Here is a 24,317-nt window from a genome sequence, read left to right as displayed (position 1 = left end):
TTTCCCTACTAAGTGTTAGCTGAGAGTGTAGGACACCTCCTACCAGACCAAAGTGGGATTAAAAAAAAAAAAAGTTTAAAGTTTTATATAGTAAGTTAGTATTCCATATTTCTTCCTCAGTATCACCATTATCTTTCTTGCTGATAAATTACAGCCATAGCTGAAAAAAATATCTTTATTATAAGGAAAATACACAGCAAAACAGTTAAAAGGTAGTAGGTGTAGAAGATATGGAAAAATGTCATCACCAAACAAGCTGCCCAAACATGGATAGCTTCTTGTTACAGAGGAAGGTAATTTGGTCCTTAACCTCATCTTCCTTTCCTGATTTAAGGAATCTTACCCCTAACAAGGGTAGGTCAAGGAGCCCCGTTTCCTAATTTCTTTTCCTGAGAGTTTGGGAAAGGTTGTATAGTTCTCAGGCTTTCAAGATAGAGAAGATAGTATGGAGAAATGAAAAATGTGATGGGCCTTTGTTCCAGTGCCTTCTCAATGCCTGTGGAGCTGCAACCCATCCCTTAGTATTTGTTGATGCCAAAGAGACGAACCCCATGGAATTGCGGTAACTTAGGCAGCAGTACAGTGAGCAGTGAGGCAGTGTTGATGAGGAAATGGGCAGCATCATACTTGGTGTAGAAGCTGGCCAGTAGGTAGCTAGGGGGAGAAAAAAATAGGATGAGTGTGGTTGGCCTTCCCTACCCATATTCATGCCTTTCCAGTTCCTTTCTCTTTTATTTTAAACTATCAGTCTTATTGCATGTAGTCCTGAAAAGATCTGAAAATATTCCAGCAATATCAAAAGTATTCACAAAGTATTTACTTTGGGGTTGAAGATACAATCAGAAAACACTTTTAACTAGAGATGATAAATCAATTTGTGGTGTTAATGACAAATGGCAAATGACAGCTGAAACTGTTTGAGCCTGTATGACTCTTAGAGCACTCTGCTTCCATTCTCCACAGTTAATTTTTGAAGATTAACATTAGTTCTGACTTTATTTGCTTCTTTTGGATTTTGGAATTGTAAAATAATTTAGTTGGAGTTTTATCTTTTCTCTGACCTTTCTCTATTTCCCTAGTACCAAGGAGGCAGCAAGGAATGCTTGAGTACTGTCTTCTACTTTTTTTTTAATTTTTGATGGTACTGTGGTTTGAACTTAGGGCTTTATATTTGCTAGGCAAACATTCTACTGCTTGAGCCATGCCTCCAGATTTGTATCTTCTATATTTTTACTGTTCTCTGTAGGCTCAGGACTAGTATATCTTAACATCTCCAAAGGGCTTAAGATTGGTAGGTAGTCTGCTTAATTATTTAATTAAGTACTGGGGTTTAAACTCAGTGTTCTACTGCTTGGGCCATGCCCCAGCCTGGTAGTCTGTTGTTTTCAAAGCTTCTCAATGGGCCTTTCCACCTGGTTCTTGGAAGTGTTTCTGACCCAACATCTCCCTTACCACCATAGACTCACAGTATGATAGGAGAGATGCTGAGGAACTTGCGGGAAGAGGTAAACTGGAGCCCATAGTCCATCTGCTCCCAATGTGTCAAAAGTCGAGCTTTTCCTTGGTCAGGGGTCTCAAAAGGTGTCCCTTTTACTGTATGAAGGAACACATACATTGCCTGTGAAGAGGGAAAGGGATAGTATAAGGGGCAGAAAAGTAGTCCTTCAGCTCAAGAATTATGCTAAGATCCCAAAAGGAAGACAAACAATTGAAGAGTTTGTTTTTTTTTTTGGTTGGGAAAGGCCTAAGGTGGGTACAAGGGTGTGGTTTAGTGCTCACCAAGTTATGGATGACGTTGGTCAGGGTCCAGACAACAGGAATGCTAAAGAAGGGGATGCTGAGTAGAACCACATGCAGCAGTCCTACCAAGATGATGTAGGCTAGCCAGATGCCCCGACTATTCATCACTCGAGTGTTGGGGTTTACTTCACTGTGTGCCACCCCCACATTCATCCTACCACACAGTGAGGAATCAGACAGGAATACAACACAATTTCCTCTTAATCCCTGTTTGAGCTTGTTTCCCGTTGTCTCCTGAAGAACCAAAATCCTCTGAACTCTGTTGGGAACGAAAGAACTTCCCTATCATGCAGAAAGGAACAAAACTGAAGAAAAACTATAAAAGACAAGAAGAGTCATTAACACTTTGATCCTTACACTTCAATTGTAACATGAAGGAGTAAGCCTAGGTTTGGGGCACCCACTTCAAGGAGCAGGGGAAACAGGAATATCTCATTTTGCTTCCTTGAATTCAATAAAGAATCATGAAGAAGTCATATACACCCAGAGTTCCAGGGAGTCATGCTATCAAGGGACCAATAAGAAGTGATGAGAGAGAAAAGTAAAGCTAACTCTAGTCCCCACCTTTTTCTCTGGGGCTTGTCTGCCTAGTCTCACCCTCTTGGCATGTCAGCAGACAGCAACATCATAACATCTCTCAAGCGTGAAGTGCTGCAAGAACTTGCTGACAATTTCTGGATTGGGCTAGGAAGGGACCTTAGGTCAATGCTTCGGAAGATGAGGCTCTAACTCTGCTAGGGGCGACTCTTGCCTGAACTAGTCTCTAAAATCGTGCTAGCCCGAAAGCAAATGATGCTTGGTTAGGAAGCAGCTCTCGCCCGCCCTAAAACTCCCTAAGCCCTAGTATCGTGCTTGCCCCAAGCTCCTCCCAGCGTCCCGCTTTAGCTCATCGGTTATTTTCAAGGCTCTCTTTAGCGATCCCCTCTCGGTTTTTAATTCGTCGCCTCCCCGCTGCCCATTCCGCTCGCCACCATTTTCCCCTCGGTAACTCCCAAGTTCTACGCAGTCCCTACCTGCCAGCTTCGGGGACCCGTCTACCTAGGGGCGCGGCCGTCACTCCTACACCTGCGTTCTCCAGGAAGTAGCCACCCGCCCCGGTCTGCGCTCTCTCTATTGGTTGAGCAGACTCAGCGCTACTACCAGTCATTGGTTGATGATCTGCAATGGGAACGTACAATTGGTCATTAGGAAAGACGTAGAACCCGCCCTTCTTCCCGTCCCACTTTTTGAGCGTGGTAGAGAACTGCCGAGAGGCGTGAGAGCCGCACCAGCCATTGACTAATAGGAAGAGTCGACGGTGTAAGGTGCGAGTAAGAGTGATAGCTATTGGTAGACTCTGGGCCCCTACGCCTAGGCGGGAGCTCCTAGAGGCGGAGTCAGCGCGTGGGGGGCCTGGAGGGGTGGAGGGGTAACAAGATGGCGGCAGAGACGGTTGAGCTCCATAAGCTAAAGGTACTGTAAAGCGTGGGAGGGGCTGAGGTAGGCTTTTCTGGGGATTGATTTCTGCAGAGTGGTTTGCACCTCCTATACTGCGTCTTCTCCTTGCAGAGTTATACACTTCGTTTCCCGGCTCCCGCCTTGGTTCTTTTGTACCTCCCTGCCCAAGCCCTCCCTAATTTTCCATTTCTTCTCACGGATTTATTGCTGTCTTCATCTGTTGGTTCGGACCCCTTCTTATCGTGGTATTGACTGTCCCCTTCCCCACCAGGCTGTGCAGGTGCCTTCTACCTGTTTTTTGCCGCTCATTTATCATCGGAGCTGTATTACGTCAGTGGTCCCTCCTTCGCGCCCCACGCGGACCCAGGACGCCTTTTTCTTCCTAGATGGATGCTTTTCCATCTGTTCTCCAGAAGCTGAGATTCCTCTGTTAGCAGATAACGTTTTTTTTTTTTTTTTTTGCGTTTTTCTACCTGTATGGGTCTCGAACGTGATTCAGAAAAGGCTTCTTTTCCCTTTTTCCAGGTGGGGTTTCACCCCGGGTGCGAGTTTTTAAATCAGGGAGGAGCGTCGGGAGTAGGCCTGGGATGGGTGGAGGAGCCTTAGGAATTGGTGGGAATACCCACGCCTCAGCCTGGAAAGTTTCCCGAGCTCGCTCCAGAGGCCCAGCCCGCCAGCTTTCTCCTGCCACCCCTTCCACCCGAGAGAGATGCGCTGTTTTGGAAAGCCGGTCCCAAGGTTGGGGTTAGGGCTGGAGATGTGGCTTAAGCCGTAGAGCGCCTGCTTTGTAATTGGAAGGCCCTGAGTTCAAATCCCAGTCCCACCAAAAAAAAAAAAATGTACCAAGGTTAGGGTTTTGTCGCTGGATGACACTGAATCATAGAGCTATTTTAAATTGTGCATTTTGAGAATCTTGGTAGATTTCTCACATTTAGATTATTCTCCAAAAGTAGAAAGTAGTTCCTTTTAGGGAGAATTAAAAGAATATCTGGCTTTTTTTTTTTTTTTAATGGGATTGGGGTTTGAACTCAGGGCTTCGCCCTTGCAAAGCAGGAGCCCTAACGCTCCAGTTCCTTTGGTGAACTCTTTATTTGTGGTTCACAAGTAGTTTTCCCATTAGATGTTTTGGTCATATCATCCTGGGAACCTTGAAAAACCAGGCTGATCCACCCAAAACTGAAAACTGATCTTTTATGATTGATGAGTTTTTTTTTTTTTCTTTTAAAAACATAAGTGTAGGAAAAGGTTCTGTCTTTAGTCCCTTACTAGTGGACACGAATTAGTCTTTCTGTGAAACCTGATAACTTTCCTGACTGTTGGTCTTCAAAGTACAGTAGTGGGTTTTTGTATTATTCTAGATTTACTGTTAACTTTTTTAAAGCTCTCAAGTGTGGGGTGCTTCAAGAACTTGCCCAGTTTTTGGATTGGGTTAGAAAGGGATCTGAGCCACAATTGTACTGGAATGTATAGATTGTATCAGTGTTCTCCTAATATTTACTGTCACAAGTAAGGAAAATTGAACAACCAACTTCATTTTATATATGTGTGTGTGTGTGTGTGTATTTATATAAATTATGTACTTCTGTATTATGTATGTTATAAAACATACACAGAAAATGAATTTTTAGATGAATGCAATAAAACATCTTAACAGAACTATTTTCTTCCTATTTGTCCCATTTTTGAAATCCTGGAGTAAGTCAGCAGTTGCCGCATGACTTGAATTTATGGACTTTGTGTTGGTTTGTGGAGTTTCTTTCCATCAATATTTGTCAGGTTTACATTAAATTTATATTATTGGGTAAATCACTTTTATGTAATGTTCTCTGACCTGATTTTTGGTAATACAGTGTAAGAGAACATGAGGCACTACTGGGGGCCTAAACAGGACACACTCCTCTCTCTCCCCTCTGCCTGCTACTGAGAATTGAATCCTGGGCCTTGTAAGTGTTGTACCACTTGAGATACTCCTCCACCCTGTTTTTTTGTTTGTTTTTGAGATAGGGTCTAACTAACTTTGGGATGGCCTCCAATTCTTGATGCTCCTGCCTCTGCCTTCTAAGTAGCTGGAATGACAGGCGTGCATCACCACCACTGGCTTAGGACTCACTCTTTAATCACATTTGCTTGTCTTTGCTTTTTCTCTAGAGCACTTCTTAACCTTTTGGAGGTCACAGATATCTTTGAAACTCTGATGAAAGGTATGGACCTTCTCCCTTGAAAAAGATGTTCACATACTTTGCATGCGATTTAAGGGGCTTCGTAAAACTACTTTGTAGCCCTGAGGAGTCCATGGACATCTAGTTTAGAACCCATGCCTTTAGTTCTGACTTCTAGGACAGTTAATGTTTGATTCCACTGGTGATCTTGATGCAATGATCCTGACTTTTGGATTGACTTAGGTTTTATTACCTTAAAAAAATTTCCATTTTTATAGAGAGAATTTATGAGATTTAATATAGACTTAAGAGAAAGGAACAAGCTTTGAAGCAGGAAAGAAGAAATAACTACTTGAATTGATGTGTAAATTCATATCCACTACAAATTTCTGAAGATTTTTGTAACAATCAGTTGGGAAGACAACAATGGTTGAAGATGACTTGAACTGCAACAGAACCAGATTTTCAGTCAAATATGAGAAAAACCGGAAAGATATATTAGTGTTGAGAACATTGAGATATTTATATTATCAAAACATGACATGTATATGTATATATATTAGTGTTGAAGGTAGTTTGAAAGTAGGTCAACTACAAAGATAAATTGGAGTAATGTTGAAAAGGTCCTTCTTAAATTGTGTGGGAAGTTGTAGTTCTTGTCCTAAGCAAGGGTAGAATAGAAACCTTTGGGAATTTGAGAGGAGGAGCCTGATAAGGTCAGTTCGTGTTCTTTTGGCAGTGTGGAGGATGAGACCTAGAAGGAGAGGAATTTTACCAGTTGGATGTTTAAGGTCTTTTAATTATATCCCTGCCTATCTTTCCAGCTTAATTTCTCACATTCCAATTTCAGTAGCCTTGTTTTATTTCATTTCCTCAGAATGGCTGTATTCATTAATTGTTAATAGTGGCAAGCAATGATTGAAGCCATTTATGTATATTAATTGATTTAATTCTTACAATATTTCAAAATAAGAAAAACTGAAGCCCAGAGATAGTAACTGATTGAGTAACTTGCCCTGGTCACACAGCTAATAAGTGGTGTGTCAAATCCAAGTGATTTCCAAAATTCACATTCTTTTTTTTGTGCTGTACTGGGGCTTGAATTCAGGGCCTTCACCTTGAGCCACTCTGCCAGTCCTTTTTGTGAAGGATTTTTTTCGAGACAGGGTCTCTCGAACTATTTGCGTGGGCTGGCTTGGAACCATGATCCTCCTGATCTCCACCTCCTGAGTAGCTAGGATGATAGGCGTGAGCCACCAGCACCCAATGAGGATTTGGAATTTAGTTAAAAAAAAAAAAAAAAAAGAGACCATATAATACTGTAGTTGCTGGGATTACAGCAATGAAGAAAATAGATAAAATCCTTGCTCTGTGGAGTTTATATTTTACTGGGAGGAGGGCGCAATTAAAGTAAAATGTGGGTTGAGGGTATAGCTCAAGGGTAGAGCATATTCATGTTTGAAGCCCTGGGTTCAATTCTTCCCCCCCACCCCCAATAAAAGTTATATAGTATACCAAATGAGATTTGTAGAGGAACATAAGAAAGGGAGATTGGGCTGGGCACTGGTGGCTCACACCTGTAATCCTAGCTACTCTGGAGGCAGAGATCAGGAGGATCACGGTTCAAAGCCAGCCCAGGCAAATAGTTCAAGAGACCCTATCTTGAAAAAACCCTTCACAAAAAAGAGGTGGCAGAGTGGCTCAAGGTGTAGGCCCTGAGTTCAAGCCCCAGTACCACTGGGGGAAAAAAAAAAAAAAGGGAGATTGGGACTACAGTGGGAAGAGTAGTGTAATTTTAAATAGGGTGACTAGATGAGAGGCTATTTGAGCAAAGACTTGAATGAAGTGCAGTGAGCCATGTGGAAAGTGTAAAGGAACAGCAAGAGGCCAACATGGTTTATTAGAGTGAACAATAGTAAAATAAGAGGTAATGGTAAGGGAGGAGAAGGACAGATTGTGCAGGGCCTTGTAAGTAATCCTTGGGATTCTTGTCTTTTACCCTTAATGAAATAGGAAACCAGTGGATGATTTCTTTTTTTGCTGGTGGGGATGGGGGGTGGGGTGGGGTGGGTGGCGGGGGAGGTGGGTGCTGGGGATCAAATCCAGAGCCTCATACCAGGCAAGTGCTCTACCATTGAGCTATAGCCTCAGACCCCAGTGGATGATTTTTTAAATTTTATATATTTTTTGGTAGTACTGGGGTTTGAACTCAGGGCCTAACACTTGCTAGGCAGGTGCTCTATTGCTTGAGCCACTCTGCCAGCCCTGGATGATTTTTTTTTTTGAGTACAGGGTAAGTTAGAACTAATGTTCTGACTTAAAATTTCAAAAGGCCACTACTTTCTGAAGAACTATAGTGAGGCAAAGACTGAAGAGTTTCAGCCATACAATAATCTGAGAGAGACATACCTGAGTAATAGTAGTTGTAATATTGAGAGGGAATTTGATTCTGGACAAATTATAAAGATAGATAGATCTGACAGACCCATGATAGATATGACTCACCCACGAGGTGGGTGAGTCAACCTTCAATAGAAGTGGAATGAGGTGGCCAAAGAAGGAATCTTAGCGGTAATTTTCAGGGCTGTACAGAAGAGGAGCTGTAAGGAGGCTGAGAAGGAGAGAGACATTTGCTCTCAAAGAGCTCTCAAAAAGCTATGTATGAGGAGATGATAGCTGAAAAATATTACTAGTGAAAAAGTTGAATCAAAATTCAAGATTAGTGGAGAAGACAGGACAATGAGTGGTTAATGTCAAATATATTACAGGGTCAGTTTATCTGTCCTTTCTCTGCAGGTTGGATAGGTACAATGGAGAATGAATTTTTTTTTTCTTTTTTCTGTACTGGGGTTTGAACTCAGTGCCTATACCTTGAGCCACTTTGCCAGCTCTTTTTTGTTATGAATGGATTTTTTTCGAGGTAGAGTCTTGCGAACTATTTGCCCGGGCTGGCTTTGAACCGTGGTCCTCCTATTCTCTGCCTCCTGAGTAAACAGGCATGAGCCACCGGTGCCTGGCTGAAATAATTTTTGAAAGTTTACTTTTTATGGTACTGGGGCTTGATCTTGGCCTTTCTTTACACTTACTAGACAAGTTGTCTACCACTTGAACCATGCTCCCAGTCCTTTTTGCTTTTTAGTTTTTTTTTTTTTTTTTTAAACCCTAAAGGGCATCTTTTGTTTTTTTTGGCAGAACTGGGGTTTGAACTCAGAGCCTCATGCTTGCTAAGCAGGCTCTTTACCACTTGAGCCACTCTGCCAACCTACTTTTTAGTATTTTTCAGGTAGGGTTTTACTGACTTTTTGCTCAAGCTGGCCTTGAGCTGTGATTATCCTGTCTCTGCCACAATAAATAGAATTTTTGAATAGTAATTCATGTGCAGGTTCACAATTCTAATAGTACAAAAGGGTATATGATAAAGTGCTTCCCATTGTTTGTCCTCAGGTAGCTTCCTCTTCCCAGAATCAACCATTGTTAACTTACCTGTTTCTTGTTTAGTTATCTTGTGTACATACATCATACAGGAATATGTATGTGTATTTTTTACATTAATGTTAGTATCTTGTATACAATATTCTATTTTTGGGGGGATTTTTTTTCATCTTTATTATTCATTGTGTGTGTGGGGATTCATTGTGTCAATTCCAAAGTGCCTTACATTGTACATTGGTTAGGTTGACCCCACCATCTCTCCCATCATCACTATTGCTTTTTTTTTTTTTTTTTTTTTGCTATGCCAAGAATGCTAGGCTGGTGCTCTACCACTTGAACCATGCCCCCACTCCTACTTGTTTTTTTAAATATCCTTATTAAGATACAGTTTACATAACATACATTTCTCCCAATATACCTTGCTTTTTAAATATTTTAAAATCAAGTTCATGTAAAAATGGCTAAGGTTTGATTTTGTTATTTTTACTATTATTATTGGTATTTTTTGGTGGAACTAGGGTTTGAGCTCAGGACTGCTCACTTGCAAAGCAGGCATTCTACTACTTGAGCCACACCTTCAGTCTATTTTGCACTGGAGATGGAGGCCAGCAGTTACCCGGACTTGCCTCCAAGTGTAATCCTCTTGATCTCAGCTTCCGCAGTAGCCACTGTGTGAGCCACTGTTGTCTGACTTGTTCAGAGTTTTTAAAGATTTTGGTCCTACTACTCACATAGTTGTGCCCAAATAACACGCAAATAGAAATTGCTAATTTTTATTTACTTTGTGCTTTTACTATGTTTCCCTTTTTAATTTAGTGTCCAAATATATGAGAAAACTCCACAACAGGGGAAAAAAAAAACAAGGAAAAAGAGAGTATGTAAAAATGTGTGTAACATTCCCATTTGACCAGAGAGGGTCATGAAGGTGCTGAAAGGATCACTGAATGAGCCACTGGGGGCTGAGATATCAATAATGAATGACAATGACAAGGTTAGCAGTAATGGATGCTATTTATACCAGTGAGAACCAATTATACTGTTCTGTGTGTCACCTCTAAGTCTAGATCAGTCCATACTAGATCAGCATTTTGTGTACAAACCATCACTGACTCCATTTGATTCTACTGTCATCTGGTAGGTTTTATTAACTTCTGTGTATATGTAGGCACAATTTTAGGAAGGAAGAAACATCTATGTTAGATCTATGAACTATGAATTGCCTGACTGTTTACCAAAAATTGTTACTTTCACCAGGGAGAAAAAAAGTAATGGAGGTTTGAGAGGAAGATTGGGAGTTAAAGGAAATAAGGAAGCTATCTTTTTTGTAAATGAATAACCACTCCCACCCCCCACATAACACTATAAATATTGTATTTAAAATGTTAATCTCTTGGTGCTGGGGCTACTTGTGGTTTTTATTTTCCTCTATGCTTTTTAGAATGTCCTGATTCTAAGGTAAATACAGTTTTATAACAAATCAACAAGAGATTTAAAAATGTAACTAAAGTCAAAACACTCTTTAGGGAAGCTGGAAGAAAATAAAAGTATTAATGTGATAAAGATAAGATTCTTAATTAAGGAAGGGACCTTAAAGATCACTTACAGAGTTGAGCATATTGGTGCATGCCTGTAATCTTAGCATTAGAAAAGCAGAGTCAGGAGGATAAGTAAGTTCAAGGCCAGCCTGGGCTACATAGTAAGATCCTCTTTCAAAGAAATCTTTTAAAAAAAAAAAAAATCACTTAGAATCCATTCAGATTCTAGATTAATATAGTAAAGGTGTGTTCCATTGGCCAGTGCTGAACTATGTATTATTGGTTAATGATAAGTATAAAATTGAGAGAAAGCTTTTAGCACCTTTGTGTTAAAAACTTTTGTGTTTGATAGCACCCAAATATGTGCTTATTTTTCTGGTAATTGATGTTTTTTAATTAATTAATTTTGTAAAAATATCGGTCCATGATTGGATGGAACATTTTAAAAAGCAGGCCCATTAAGTCTACCTATTTAAAAATAGATTGATCAGTGAAATTCAGAAATCTGAGAACCAGTGATTTTTATCTAAGGTTATCTAATTCCTCACCCAGTGTCTCTCAAATATCATTACTAGCTGCCAAGCACTATTGTAAATACTTTGCAAATGTTTACTGGTTGAAATCTTAATAACAGCCAAATGAGATAGGTACTTACATTATTTTCATTTCACAAGTATAGAAACTGAGGCACAGAGTTTACTCACTTAAGGTTCCCTAGCTTGTAAGTGGTAAAGCTAGAATTTAAACCGAAGTAGTCTGGTTGCAGAGATAGTGTTGTTAACTACTGTATTCTGTAGTCACTATGCAAAAACTTTAAGGTCAAGACATAGTAGCTCATGTGTGTAATCCCAACTACTTGGGAGGTGGTGATTGGAGACTTGGGTTTGAGACCAGTACAGGCAAAAGGTTAGATTCTATCTCTAAAAGAATAAGCTAGGAGCTGGGTGCTGATGGTTCATGCCTATAAGTCCTAGCTAATCAGGAGGTGGAGATTGGCAGGATCATGGTTTGAGGCCAGCCCTGAGCAAAAACTTCCTGAAACCACAATAGGTGGTACAGTAGCGTGTACCTTTCATCCCAGCTATGTGGGAGGTGGAGATAAGGAGGATCATCATTCCAGGCCAGCCTGGGCAAAAAAAGTTCCTGAAAACTATACTCTACAGAAAAAAGCTGAGCGTGGTGGCACATGCCTGTCATCCCTTGATGGCCAGAAGCATGAATAAGAGGGTCATGGTCTAGGCTAGCCCAAGCAAAAGTGAGACCCTATTTCAAAAATGACCAAAGCTACAAGAGCTTGGAGGCATGGTTCAGGCAGTACAGTGCCTGCCTAGCAAGCATGGAGTCCTGGGTTCAAACCTCAATCCCCTCCCCCTGCCAAAAAAAAAAAAATAGGCTGTCTGTGGTGGATCATGCCTGTAAATATCAGCTATGTGGGAGACAGAAGTAGGAGCATCTTGGACTGAGGCTGGTCCCAGGCCAAAAAAAGAAAAAAAAAAAGGCCCAAGACCCTATCAGAAAAATAACTAAGGCAAAAAGGACTGAGGATGTGACTCAAGTGCTAATAATGAGGGAAAAAAAAGTAATTTTCAGTTGATGATGATCTGCTATGTTTTTAAATGCAGGATGCGGTTGGGTTGAACAGTTGTCTGTACAGCATCTTCATCTGCATGCCTGCCCTACTAGCTAAATACTTTATTGCCCAAATCATTGTAACATTAAAAACAAAAACACAAAAAATCCTCGCATTCTTCATTTCCAAATGTCTCCCTGCATGAAAATCTTGTAGAGATGCAGAGCATATTTTATAGCTGTAAAGTTGTTTCTTCTGTAGGAATCTGCTTTCTGACTTATACTGGTTGGTCTTAGATTTGTATTTCAGAACTAGGGTGATCATCTTTAATACCAAACATCTATCTGTGTGATGATCTGCACATAGAATTTCTGGAGCCTTGCTTTTCTTAATTTTTGTCCTTAGATTGTTGTTCTTGGTGAAATAAGAAAATAAGAATATAAAGAGCACATTAAGGCTATTGTATCATTTATTATGGATTCTGTATTTTATTTGCCTGTAACTTTGGTATCAAATCATACTGTTAATCCTCTTTTTCTTGTTGTTGTGGTACTAGGGTTTTGACTGTTTGCAAGGTAGGCACTCTACCACTTGAGCCACACCCTCAGCCCACTGTTAACCCTTTACCTAAAAGCCTAAAGTCTTTATTGTTTGAATTACTGGGAGCCTTATCTCTTTCATCCAGTTTTTGTTCATTTGAAGTTTTGAATCTTAAGTGTAAGATTTCATATGTATACCTTGAATGTCTGTCTGTCTATCTAGCTATCTATGTGGTGCTGGGAATCAACCCCAGTGTTTCCCAGCCCTTTTTAAATACAGTCTTCTTTTTAGCTCAATGTTCTTCCTGAAAAGAGTCCATTTTCCTTTAGTTCTGTCAGTAGGTCATTAATTATTCTTCCTGTCATCTGTAAGGTTGGTAAACATACCTTTTATATCTTTAGTCAAGTTACTGAGTTACAGATTTTCAATAGGGACTTCGCATATATCTCAGTCAGTGGTAAAGCATCTGCCCAACATGGTCAAGATAAAATAAAACAAGAAAAGTTTAACAGGACTGTATGGCATGCTGCTAGATATTTCTTTCTGTTTTGATGTATATCAGTTTATTTTTTCCATTAAGCTAACTAACACATCACCATAATTGTACAGTGATGAGACCTGTATGTATGAATATGGTAAATTGTAATAGGAGTTCTGGGATAGTAGGTGTTTATTAATCCATTTTCCATTGTGATAACAGAATACCTGAGGCTGGGTACTTTATAATGAAAAGAGGTTTAGGGATGGTGGAGTGGCTCAAGCTGTAAGAGCACCTGCCTAGCAAGCGCAAAGCCCTGGTTAAATCCCCAGCACCGCCAAAAAAAAAAAAAAAAAAAAGAAAAGAAGTTTATTTAGCTCACAACTTTGGAGGCTGAAAGTCCAACAGTCTAACACTGGCTCTAGTGAGAGCCTTATATTAGATGACATGATGGTGGGAGCAAATTTGAAGAGAGCTCACATGGCAAGACAGGAAGACAGTGAGTAGGGAAGAGTAGGATCTTGATTTTTTAAGAATGCAATCTTTAGGGTGTGTTTTGAGCAGTAGAGCACCTGCCTAACAAGTGTGAGGCCCTGTATTTCAGTACTGTCAAAAAAAAAGAAGAAAAGGGAAAAAAAACCCACTCTTGAAAATTAACTTGTTTTAAGAACTGCATTAATGCCTTCCTAGGTCAATTCTCCCAATGACCTGAATACCTCCCACTAGGCTCTACTCTTTCTTCTTCCCTCCTTTCCTTCCTTCCCACCTCTCCTTCCTTCTCCCTTCTCTCCTTTCCTCTCCCTTCTCTCCTTTCCTCTACTCTTTCCTTTCCTATCTCACAAGGTCCCCTATGCAGCCAAGGCTGTCCTCATACTGTCTGTGTATCCCAGACTGATCTCAAACTCAAAATATCCCTACCTTGGCCTCCTTATTGCTGAAATTACAGGTGTGCACCGCATACCTGACTGTTCCAGCTTTTATTAAAAGATTTTGTCATCTTCCAACATCACCACACTGGGGACCAAGGTTACAACACATGAACTCTTGAGAGACACACTCAAACCATGTCCAAACCCTATCAAGGTGTTAGGAAGAATTGGCTCTCAAGTCATTGGATTTTCTGCTTGAAGTTCGTTTTTTTCCCCCCATATGCTAGTTGGCAGAGTAATCTTTAGAAATAACCCCCATAGTTATTTATAAGGAGCTAAGGATTTGCAGTAATAAATAGGTACAAAATAGATCAGAATCTTAACAAAGTATGATGTTTATTCTTCAGTATGTTAGAAAAGTCCTCTTGCATATTGAATATTATTAGAGGAAAAGTAGGTCATCTTTTGGATCCAGAGTCTCAGTATTATTAAGTTTGGAATTGAACTTTGCATTCTTCTCTCTTTTTCCCTTGTGAGAAATACCTCTTTTCATTTATTGGGATTCATACTGTTAACTAAGGAAAAGTTTATTTATTTATTTTTTTCAGCTTGCTGAACTAAAGCAAGAATGTCTTGCTCGTGGTTTGGAGACCAAAGGAATAAAACAAGATCTTATCAACAGGCTCCAGGCATATCTTGAAGAACATGGTGAGTACTTTATGGAGGCAAGGTGATGTGTGAGGGGATTAATTTTCAGACTCTGCCAGTTAGAAGAGTTCTTCCTTTCTTAGGTCATTGGTGACCTAAGATACATTGAAAGCATCGATAAAATGGGCTGGGCATGGGAGTGCATCCCTGTAATCTATCACTTGGAGGAAGATTGCAAGTTTGAAGCCAGTCTGGGCTTGTAGTGAGTGAGACCTTATCTCAAAAAACAAAAAAGTCCACCTCTTGGTCATCCAAAATGGTGGTTATTTTAATAAATATATTTATATATGGGGTTTGAACTCATGGCCTCACACTTGCTAGGCAGGCGCTCTTATCATTTGAGCCACTCCACCAACTCTTAATTGTGTTGGGTTTTTTTGAGATAGGGTCTCATGAACTATTTGCCTGGGTCTGGCTTCGAACCTTGAGACTCCTGATCTCTGCCTCCTGATAGCTAGGATTATAGGCATGAGCCACCACTGCCTGGCTAATATGATTTTTTTATTAAAGACAAATGTTGGGAGAGGAAGGGGGTGGGATAGGTAAGGGGGGTGCAGGGGAAGTGGGGAGAAATGACCCAAACATCGTATGCACATATGAATAAAAGGAAAAAGAAAAGATGATTAAAAAAAAAAAAAAAGGACAGATGTTTAAAATTGCCTCATCTCTTGAAAAAACAAACAAAAATCCCCAAATTTGGGCTGCAGGCTCAAGTAGTAGAGCACCTGCCTAACAAGCACAAGGCCCTGAGTTCAAACTCTAATACCTCCAAAAAGTAGGATCTTGCCATGTTGCTCAGGCTGGCCTTGAATTTTTCAACATGCTATTTAAAAGTTAGCATGGAGAGCTGGGATGTAACCCTGTGTTAGAGCACTTGCCTCGCATGCACGTGGCCTTGGCTTTGATTCCCAGCACTGAAAAAATAAATGTTTGTCTGTATGTACGTGCATGTGTATGTACATATGTTAGTTAGCATGGAGAGCCAGACCTGTAATCCTAGCAGCTTGGGAGGCTGGAATAGGAGAATTGTGAACTTGAGGCCACCCTGGATAACTTGAGAACTTGTTTGGAGGTTCTAGCAGGGGAGCGTAGCTACTCCTATAACCTCCTCTTTGGGGATGTTTGTCTTCTTCAACCAAGCGTGCAGCTTCAGGAGGGACGCACATGGAAGGTACGCACATGGAAGGTGAGGGATGAAGAGGACACCCCCCTAATCAGCTAGATCAGCTGAATCAACCCTGGTGATCAATGGGGTGACAGATGTCACAGCCAGATTGCCCTCACATCCGAGCCTGGAGAATTTAATGAAACCCTATCTTAAAAAAAAAAAAAAAGAGTATCTCTAGACTGAGAGTTAAAAGGATTGAATTTTAATTCTACTCATGCCAGAAATTTAAATTTACTAGGTATCTTTTGACAGTCACTGTGTACATGACCAAGTGATTTTTTTTTTTATGGTACTGGGGATTGAACCCAGGGCTTTGTGCGTGCTAGGCACTAAACCATTGAGCTATACTCCCAGCCCCAATGTATATGTTCTTTTTTTTTTTTTTTTTTTTTGAGTTCAAACTGAGGCTTGAACTCAGTGCCTCACACTTGCTAGACAGGTACTCTACCACTTCAGCCACTCCACCAGCCCTTTTTTGTGTTGGGTATTTTTGAGATAGGATCTCATGAACTATTTGCTATGCTGGCTTTGAGCTGCAGTCCTCCTGATGTCTGCCTCCTGGATAGCTAGGATTACAGGCATGAGTCATTCACATCCAGCTATATGTTCTTAATGTTGACTAAGCACTGCCAACTTGTTTCCCAGAATTACCCTGTAAATCTGTACTCTTATGACCAGTGCAGCAGTATTCTTATATACTGCACAAACCTAAACTTGGCATTATTCTATCAAGCATCCTATTTTTGCTAATTTTATGGTGTTTTAAGTTTACTTTTCTCTCTGAAAAAAGTTTAAATGTCCTTTGTGTTCATAGCTTTTTGGGTTTCTTTGTCCATTTTTCCATTGGATTTCCTTCATTTACTTACTGGTTTGCAGGGATCTCTTTTATATTCTAATAACTATTACTTTGTTGGTTTTAGACATAGATATATTTGTCCTTTGTCTTTTAAGTTTTTCTTTGGTGTCTTTTAAAATTTTTTTTTGTTGAACTCACAAGGCCTCATGATTGCTAGGCAGGAACTCTTGATTGAGCCATGCCAGCAGTCCTTTTCGCTCCAGTTATTTTGGAGGTAGGATCTTGCTTTTTGTAGAGACTGGCTGACCTGGATCAGGATCCTCCTCCTATTTTAAGCTTCCTGCACCCAGTCACTGGGATGACAGGCAGTCACTACCACATCCAGCTTTTTTCCATTGAGATGGTTGGTGGGGGTCGTCTCACAAACCTTTTCTTTTTTTTTTTCCTTTTGTGGTACTAGGTTTGGCACCTCACAAACTCTTTTGCCCAGGCTGGCTTGGAATTTGATCCTTCTGATCTCAGCCTCCCATGTAGCTTGGGAGCTTGGGAGCTTGGGTTGACAGGTACATACCACTGAGCCCAGCTTTTTTTTTTTTTTTTCGGTACTGGGGTTTGAACTCAGGGCCTGTACCTTGAGCCATTCCACCAGCCTTTTTTTGTGTGCGTGATGGGTTTTTTTTGAGATAGGGTTTCATGAACTCTTTGCCTGGGTTGGCTTTGAACCTTGATCCTTCTGATCTCTGCCTCCTGAGTAGCTTAGATCACAGGCGTGAGCCCTTGGCACTTGGCCTGAGCCCAGCTATTGATTGAGATGGGGTTTTGCGAACGTATTTCCCTGGATTTCCTCAAACCTTAATCCTCTTGATCGCAGCCTTCCAAGTAGCTAAGATTATAGACATGCACAACTGGTGCCCAGCTTGGTGTCCATTCTTAAGTAGAAATCCTTACTTTTGAAAAGTCAATTTTTCTCTTGTTTTTTTTGCTTCTGAGTTTTGTTTTGTTTTCTTTTTAAACCCTTCCCCCCCAAGTAAATTTCAAAAATATTTTCCTATTGTACTTTTTAAATTAACTTTATAGTGTGACCTCATCACATTTAGTTTTTCAGTTCATGTGTAATTCAACTCTGTAGTGTTAGGTAGCAGTCTGGTCTTAAAATGTCCCAAGTTATATAAATACCAATTTTGCCTTCATTATTGAATTTTATGTGGGGAAAGCAAAGTGATTGTAATTTTACCCTTAGCACAGTGATCAAGATGGTTTTGTAGTGGGGCTTGACCTGACCTGAATATTTTAATGTTCTTTAGCTGAAGAGGAAGCAAATGAAGAAGATGTACTGGGAGATGAAACAGAGGTGAGTTGGAAAAAGGTTTCTTTTGTTGTTGTAGTTTGTTTGTTTGTTTTTGCAGTACTGGGATTTAAACTCAGGGCCTCAGTGCTTTCTAGGCAGGTGCTCTTAACCATTTGAGCCACTCCACCAGCCCGTGAGTTGAAATAATGAGGTTCATCACTGGCCTAATAATGTACCACTACCTTGACTACATTCCTTAATATCAATCATAGCATTTAGATGCAAATTTATAAGAGTTGCTGAAGAGGAAAGTTATGTTTCTGAAAGATTGTTTCATTTTGGAGTTACTCTTCTGTTGATGGATATTTACTTCTGATTTATGTTAACCCTTGTTTCATTTGGTTTTAGGAAGAAGAACCAAAGCCCATAGAACTGCCTGTCAAAGAGGAAGAACCCCCTGAAAAAACTGTTGATGTGTAATTATCCCTTTTTTTATAATACAGTTTTTGTATTAACAGACAGTTCTGTTTTTATTGGGTTTAAAGTTTGACTCTGTTTACCTCCATACACTCACACGGACCTTTTCATTTCTGGTTAGATTAGACATTTTTAGAAGGGTCTACTTCACGTATGGTTCTAGTGACTCAAAGCACTTTGTGTCCCAAGTTATGTAATAGGTAATTAGAACCAGGTGATTTCAAGTCCAGACACAGTTTAGTTGTAGTCTGTTCTTTCATAGTAATAGATTATTCTGTTAGGACATATATCCTCGTACAGTGTATAGAGTTTTATACTCTATTATAAAACTGCGTATCAGAATTTTGTAAGGGAGGAGGGGATTGAGCAGAGGTTTTATCTCTTAAGTAACACTGTATCCTTTTTTTTTTATTTATAGTGGATAAAGGGAGGACAAAATACTAGAGTGGGAAATGGGTTTCAATTTGTTTAAACTATCCTGTGAAATTTATCACAAATATTTTTGGGGGGGGTTCTTTCCACAAATGTCTGACTATTTTGTATTTCACATTAAGAACAATTCTGTCCCTTTTACCATTTTTGTTCCTTATAGCTATGTTGAATGCGTTTAATTATAAAGGGCAATATAGTTACAAGTAAAAAGTTAAATAGTAATAGAGGAATATGTAAATTTAAAATTAAGTAACTCCCCCAGCGGTGGAGATTGAACTCAAAGCTTCACACATCCTAGTCAAGCACTCTACCACTGAGGTACATCCCCAATGCTTCCCATCAGACTTTACAGAGTTTTTTAGTAGATTCTAGATTCTTTTGTGGTATTTAACATAAGGGATGTGTGTGTATATTTAGGAATATATGTAGTGTTTATGTGGAAATGTATATACACTATGCACACTGTTTCTTTTTTTTATTTTTTAGTAGTATTTGGGGTTTGAACTCGGGACCTTATGCTTGCTAGGCAGGCACTCTACCACATGAGCCACTCTGTTAGCCCATGCACACTGTTTCTTGATTTTTCTTTCACATTTGGAGTTTTTTAATATATAATCGGAATTTTTTTTCCAGTGGTACTAGGGTTTGAATTTGAACTCAGGGCTTCATTCTTGAGAGGCAGGCACTCTACTGTTTGAGCCACACCTCCAGCCTCCAGCCCATAATTTCCTTATTTAAATGTTACATTCTATGAGTTTTACACATCAACCTTGTAAGTATAGTAAGTTGCTCTTGTACGTGGTGAGTCTTTCTTTCTGTTTTTTGTTTTTTGTAGGAAATTGTAAGCTAATACAAAATGAGAATAGTATGATAGATTCTTCATGTACCCATCACCCAGATATAGTGGTTATTACCTTAGAACCTTTATTCTTTCTAGCAGTTAATAGTATTCTATTTATTGGAGGAATGGAAATTTATTAATTTATTTTACCTTTATTTTTTTCCTGTGGGATAGGGTCTTGCTATGTAGCCCAGGCTGGCCTAGAACTCATGATCCTCTTGCCTTAGCCTCCCAAGTACTGGGATTACAGGCATGTACCTCCACACCCAACAGGAATGGTAATTTATTTTACCATTCTCCTGTTGATACACATTTAGATTAAAAAAAAAAAAACAGTGTTCTGTGTCCTTATCTGACTGTTTTTACACTTATGCAGGTATGTCCATAGGATAAATTCTTAGCAGATTTGCTGTATCACACAGAATGTGCACTTAACATTTTGATAAGAGTTTGTCAGATATTTCTTTGTAAAGCCATTAGTTAAGTATTTGTTCAAACTTATGTTTTTGCTGGAGATTGAATACAGGGCATCATGTATACCTATCATGCATTCTGTGCTCTGCCAGTAAGCTACACTCTCAGCCTCCATTATAAGTTTATAATTAGAGATAGAGCAATAGCTTTGAAATGAAGATGTTTTGGGAACCTTTGAGAAAGAAGGAAGATCAAATGAATACAATGATAATTGGCTTGTTTGGGTTAAAAAATAATGTTGAAAGTTTGGTATATGTCAAATGTGCAATTCTCTTGTTTTAGGGCGCTTTAATTCTATTGGTAAATTTTGAAACAAGGAAATTAAAAGTAGGGTTGTGTTGGTAATTTTGCTTTTTGCTTTTTAGCGTAATAGTTGTGGTTTTAGACTAAAGTATGTATGGAAAGATTGTTGGCCTCTATTGTTGAGGGAGTGGTTTTTTTTTTTTTTTTTTTTTTATTCATATGTGCATACAAGGCTTGGTTCATTTCTTCCCCCTGCCCCCACCCCCTCTCTTACCACCCATGAGGGAGTGGTTTTTGTATGTGACTGTGGGTAAGAGAGAAATTTGTCTTCCCAGAATGTGACTTGTATTTACTACTTGAGTTTAATTGTATCTGAGAGAATTGGAATGTAGAAGGAACGTTCCTCTCTTGGGTTTCCATTCTGCTATGAGGTCTAGTGCAATGATTGTGTTTCAAGATGAAGGAGTCATTAACCTGCAGTTGATGGAGAGGACTGCTCTCTTAATGACATTGGACTTCAAGTAAAACATTAGACTTTTGTGGCCTTTTTTTGCCTGAGGCAGAAAGGGTTGGCGAAAGATGCTTAGGAAATAAGAAGTATGTAGAAATTTCTTAAAAAGTCAATAATGTTCAAGGTTGATTTAAGTTCTTTGAATATTTGGAAGGGAATCCTGTTACTTCATCTTTGACCTGAGGGTCTCCATAAATACACTTCTGTTTCTAGTTTGATGGTTATTTTTTTCCTCAGCTGAGGCCGTCAAATATTGTAGGACTTAGTTATGGTCAGCAGGGGGCACCCATTGCTTGTCTGCTGGTCCAGGAACCTCCAACAAAAGGATGGAGGAGAGAGTAAGTTCCTGTTCCAAAATTGCTTCCTCTGAAAATGTCATTAAACCATTACTCCCTTTCAGGCATCAAATGGGAAAAGTGTCCGGGATATTGGAACAAAAGCTGCCCATGTCTCTAAATGAGGGACACATTATGACCCACAGTTTTATGGGAGTTGTTTGTTAGATAGTTAATGCCCTTCCATTTATCCTGGGTATTTCCGAACTTTGTCTCCCACCCCTCCTCTTTTGTTTTCTCAAACCTTTTGACCAGTAACTTGCCATGTTTTCCTAATTCAACTCACTGCCCCCTGTTAGTCTTTTTTTCCTTCTTATTCCTTTGGCAATTTTATTTGTTCCACTTTGACTGTTTCATCTAGAACTGCAGTCCCCATGGGAGAAAGGAGGGATTTGTGAGAGAAGGAAATCAGGACTCATAGAGCATTCATGAATTGTTCTTAGGAAATTGAGAAATAAATGAGGATTAGAGGGATAGGCATTAGTCTAAAAGTAAATTTAAAGTTACTAAACACAAATGAAATGATTTTTTGGTATCCTTTGAATATTCCCTATGGCTGAAAATATTTAGCCACATTTATTTCCTTCTACCTTAGATAAAGTAGCTTAGTCTTACTTGACCTTTTTCTTCTAAATAGATAATAGTTCAAGGAACCAGAGTTCTAGTGAACTTCATGTTTCTTTGGATTAAGGGGTGGTAGAGAGATAGGGGGCAGAGGATATGACTCAAGTGAATTCTTACCCATTTCTAAGGTTTTGATCTGAAATATCAGTTTCTGATTTTTAAAACTCTTTCTTTTCTAGGGCAGCAGAGAAGAAGGTGGTAAAAATTACATCTGAAATACCACAGACAGAGGTAGGGATTCTTTTTAGTAGAACATAATTAATATTTCTTTTTTCTTTCTGTTTTTTGGCTTTTTTTTTAATTGAGAAAGCATCTCACTATGTAGGCTAGGGTAGCTTCAAACTTGAAATCCTCCTGCCTTAGCTTCCTGAATGCTTGGATTATAGGCGTGTGCCACCATGATGAGCCATTTCTGGTTTTTTTTTTTTTTTCTTTTGTCTTCACATCATTTCAAAATTTTTTTTGAAATAAAATAGAGAATCATTATTGACAGATTTTTATTTTATTTACTTATTTGTTTTAAGTAGGACTGGGGTCTGAGGTCAGGGCTTTGTGTTTGCAAAGCAGGTGCTCTACTGCTTGAGCCACACCTCAACAGGTTTTGATATTGATTTCTCATCCCAACTACTCTAAGAAAATATTTCGGCTGGCATAGGGATACCTACCTTTGCAATAGTATTGTTGTGCATAACTTTATAGTCTTAACTCTCTAAAATGTTTACAAATCTAGGATTAGAGTCTGAAAGTATTGGGTCATACCTTGAAAAGATAGCCATGGTAGATGTCCCCTTTAAACTGCTAGCAGATCAGATGGAAATTTCTTAGGATTCTATCTCAAGAACTCTGAAACCAGGTTCTAGTTGACATCTTGTGTTCATTTTTGTATCTTCAAAGTAGAGAATTATTGAACTTGCAGAATGCTATGAGACAACACCTTTTTTTTGTTTGTGGTACTAGGGTTTGAACTCAGGGCTGCAGGCTTGCTAGGCAGGCCCTGTACCACTTGAGCCACTCTGCCACTCCAACACTATCTCTTTTCTCTAACTGAAAGATTACCATTGGTGTTAGAACCAAACTCTTTCTTTGATCCTTTTTCAAAAGTCAACCAGACACAGTTTTTATGTTCTTGGCTTTGTGCAGAATGTCAGTTGTATTTTATTCTTCCCTTTTGTTTTTGAGAGCATGAACATAATAATAGGTTGTGTTTGCTTTCTGGAAACAGCTGTTACATTAAGCCTTAGGTTGGATGTAACCTGATGTGCTATAGATTGTCAGTATTTTAAGTTTAAATCTTAAGAGATTACTCCTAATGTTCATAAGATAAAACCTCTAAGCAACTTTTTTAAACCAGAAATTGAAGTTTTCATTTCTTCTCCTTTTATGTATTATCACTTAGAGAATGCAGAAGAGAGCTGAACGATTCAATGTACCTGTGAGCTTGGAGAGTAAGAAAGCTGCCCGGGCAGCTAGGTGAGTCTCCAGCTTTTTGGATCTGAGATGGTGTGAAGGTGCAGGGGTGTGACCCTTGGTTTTAGATATAATTGTTGATTTTAAGTAGAATAAGGCCCAGAAAAAAGGAAACGAATGCATTTTTGGCCCTATTCAGAATATTTCTGTTTATTTGAACATAGTAGCTATAAATTGGGCTTTATTATTGGCAAGGTTTTTGTAATTAGTTAAATGTCAGGAACCGACTGCTGATTCTAATTCTAATAGGGATTCCTTTTAGTGTATTCATTTGACTCTTGGTGAGAAGGAAAGTAAAGTGAACCTCTTTCATGGGGTTGTTAGAATTAGCTAATGATTGCAAAGTTGAGATCACAAGCAAGAAGTGTCATGTACCCTTGACACGGAGACAACCAAGAGTGTGAACAGCTTCCTAAAATTTAGCTTGTTTTTCTTCCTACAGGTTTGGAATTTCTTCCGTTTCAACAAAAGGTAAGAGTACAGAGATTTTTCTGAGAAAGTTATTTTTATTTCCTTTCTTTCCAATAGATTTCATTTCTCCAGAGTAAGGTAAACTTGTTAGCTCTAGGCGCCCTTCAGATGTTACAACATTGGAGTCTTTACTTTAGTCAAAGCCATACTTAATACTTGTGTATTAAGAGATGGGCAATTAAGAGAAGGTTTTTAAATTACCAGAGACTAAGAGGAGGTTACACCATTTGTTTTGCTTTTTCTTGGACCTCTTCAGAGAAATTTCTACCTTTCTTTCTCATTCTAGTGTCTTGGCATAAAATTTTTGTGTACCTGTCCAGTGTTACGGGATAGTATAAGTGGTAAATGGTAAAAGACTATCTTTTACCTTCATAATTTTATTTCTAGGATCCTACAAAGAAATAATCTTCTATATCTTTGAAGGTTAAGCTATAAGGATTATCACACATTTTTTTTGTAGTGATCAATAACTAGAAACAATCAGTATACCATAGGGAACTGGTTAAATGTGTGCCATAAAATAGTAGACTATATTATTGTTAAAAATAAAATCCTAGGCCTGGCCTGGTGGTCCACATTTGTAATCTCAGGACTTAAGAGGTAGAAGTAGGAGGCTCTTGAGTTTGAAGCCTGCCTGTGTTATTTAGTGTGTTTAAGTCCAG

At 39.2% G+C, this 24,317-nt stretch overlaps 2 protein-coding genes across 6 annotated transcripts in view; one reads left to right on the top strand and one right to left on the bottom strand.

Annotated features, from left to right (window-relative positions):
- Positions 1 to 161: 161 nt before the first annotated feature.
- On the bottom strand, positions 162 to 2,926 carry Ormdl2 (ORMDL sphingolipid biosynthesis regulator 2). 4 transcript variants are annotated; one of them, XM_074083575.1, is made up of 4 exons: positions 2,814 to 2,926; positions 1,780 to 2,059; positions 1,467 to 1,618; positions 162 to 654 (listed from the first exon to the last, which is right to left on the bottom strand). In XM_074083575.1, exons 2-4 carry the CDS (start codon positions 1,951 to 1,953, stop codon positions 519 to 521), a joined length of 462 nt encoding a protein of 153 aa, XP_073939676.1. In that variant the 5' UTR covers positions 1,954 to 2,059; positions 2,814 to 2,926; the 3' UTR covers positions 162 to 518. The 4 variants fall into 4 exon arrangements, with proteins under 4 accessions (XP_073939676.1, XP_073939678.1, XP_020034730.1 ...); XM_074083577.1 differs by having other exon boundaries at positions 1,780 to 1,954; positions 2,814 to 2,924; XM_020179141.2 differs by having other exon boundaries at positions 1,780 to 2,116; positions 2,814 to 2,904.
- Positions 2,927 to 3,125: 199 nt separating this feature from the next.
- Positions 3,126 to 24,317, top strand: part of Sarnp (SAP domain containing ribonucleoprotein) — a 49,886-nt gene continuing 28,694 nt past the window's right edge. The window contains exons 1-7 of one of the 2 annotated variants that reach the window (XM_074083579.1): positions 3,126 to 3,252; positions 14,429 to 14,528; positions 17,797 to 17,843; positions 18,189 to 18,256; positions 21,897 to 21,948; positions 23,114 to 23,187; positions 23,627 to 23,655. In XM_074083579.1, the coding sequence (XP_073939680.1) occupies positions 3,217 to 3,252; positions 14,429 to 14,528; positions 17,797 to 17,843; positions 18,189 to 18,256; positions 21,897 to 21,948; positions 23,114 to 23,187; positions 23,627 to 23,655 (406 nt within the window). In that variant the 5' untranslated portion in view covers positions 3,126 to 3,216. The remainder of the gene's footprint in view (positions 3,253 to 14,428; positions 14,529 to 17,796; positions 17,844 to 18,188; positions 18,257 to 21,896; positions 21,949 to 23,113; positions 23,188 to 23,626; positions 23,656 to 24,317) is intronic. The other variant, XM_074083578.1, reaches the window with a different exon arrangement.

This window comes from Castor canadensis, chromosome 8 (genome assembly GCF_047511655.1).
Source record: "Castor canadensis chromosome 8, mCasCan1.hap1v2, whole genome shotgun sequence".
Taxonomy (NCBI): Eukaryota; Metazoa; Chordata; class Mammalia; order Rodentia; family Castoridae; genus Castor; species Castor canadensis.
Note: the sequence above shows the minus strand (reverse complement) of the source record. Positions and strands in the feature narration are given on the sequence as shown.

Excerpts from the sequence above, each read along its gene's own strand:
- Ormdl2 (XM_074083575.1), bottom strand. The coding sequence starts at position 1,953 with ATGAATGTGGGGGTGGCACACAGTGAAGTAAACCCCAACACTCGAGTG. Across the intron at positions 1,619-1,779 it reads CCAACGTCATCCATAACTTG|GCAATGTATGTGTTCCTTCA; the intron begins GTGAGCACTAAA and ends CCCTCTTCACAG. Across the intron at positions 655-1,466 it reads AGCATCTCTCCTATCATACT|CTACCTACTGGCCAGCTTCT; the intron begins GTGAGTCTATGG and ends TTCTCCCCCTAG.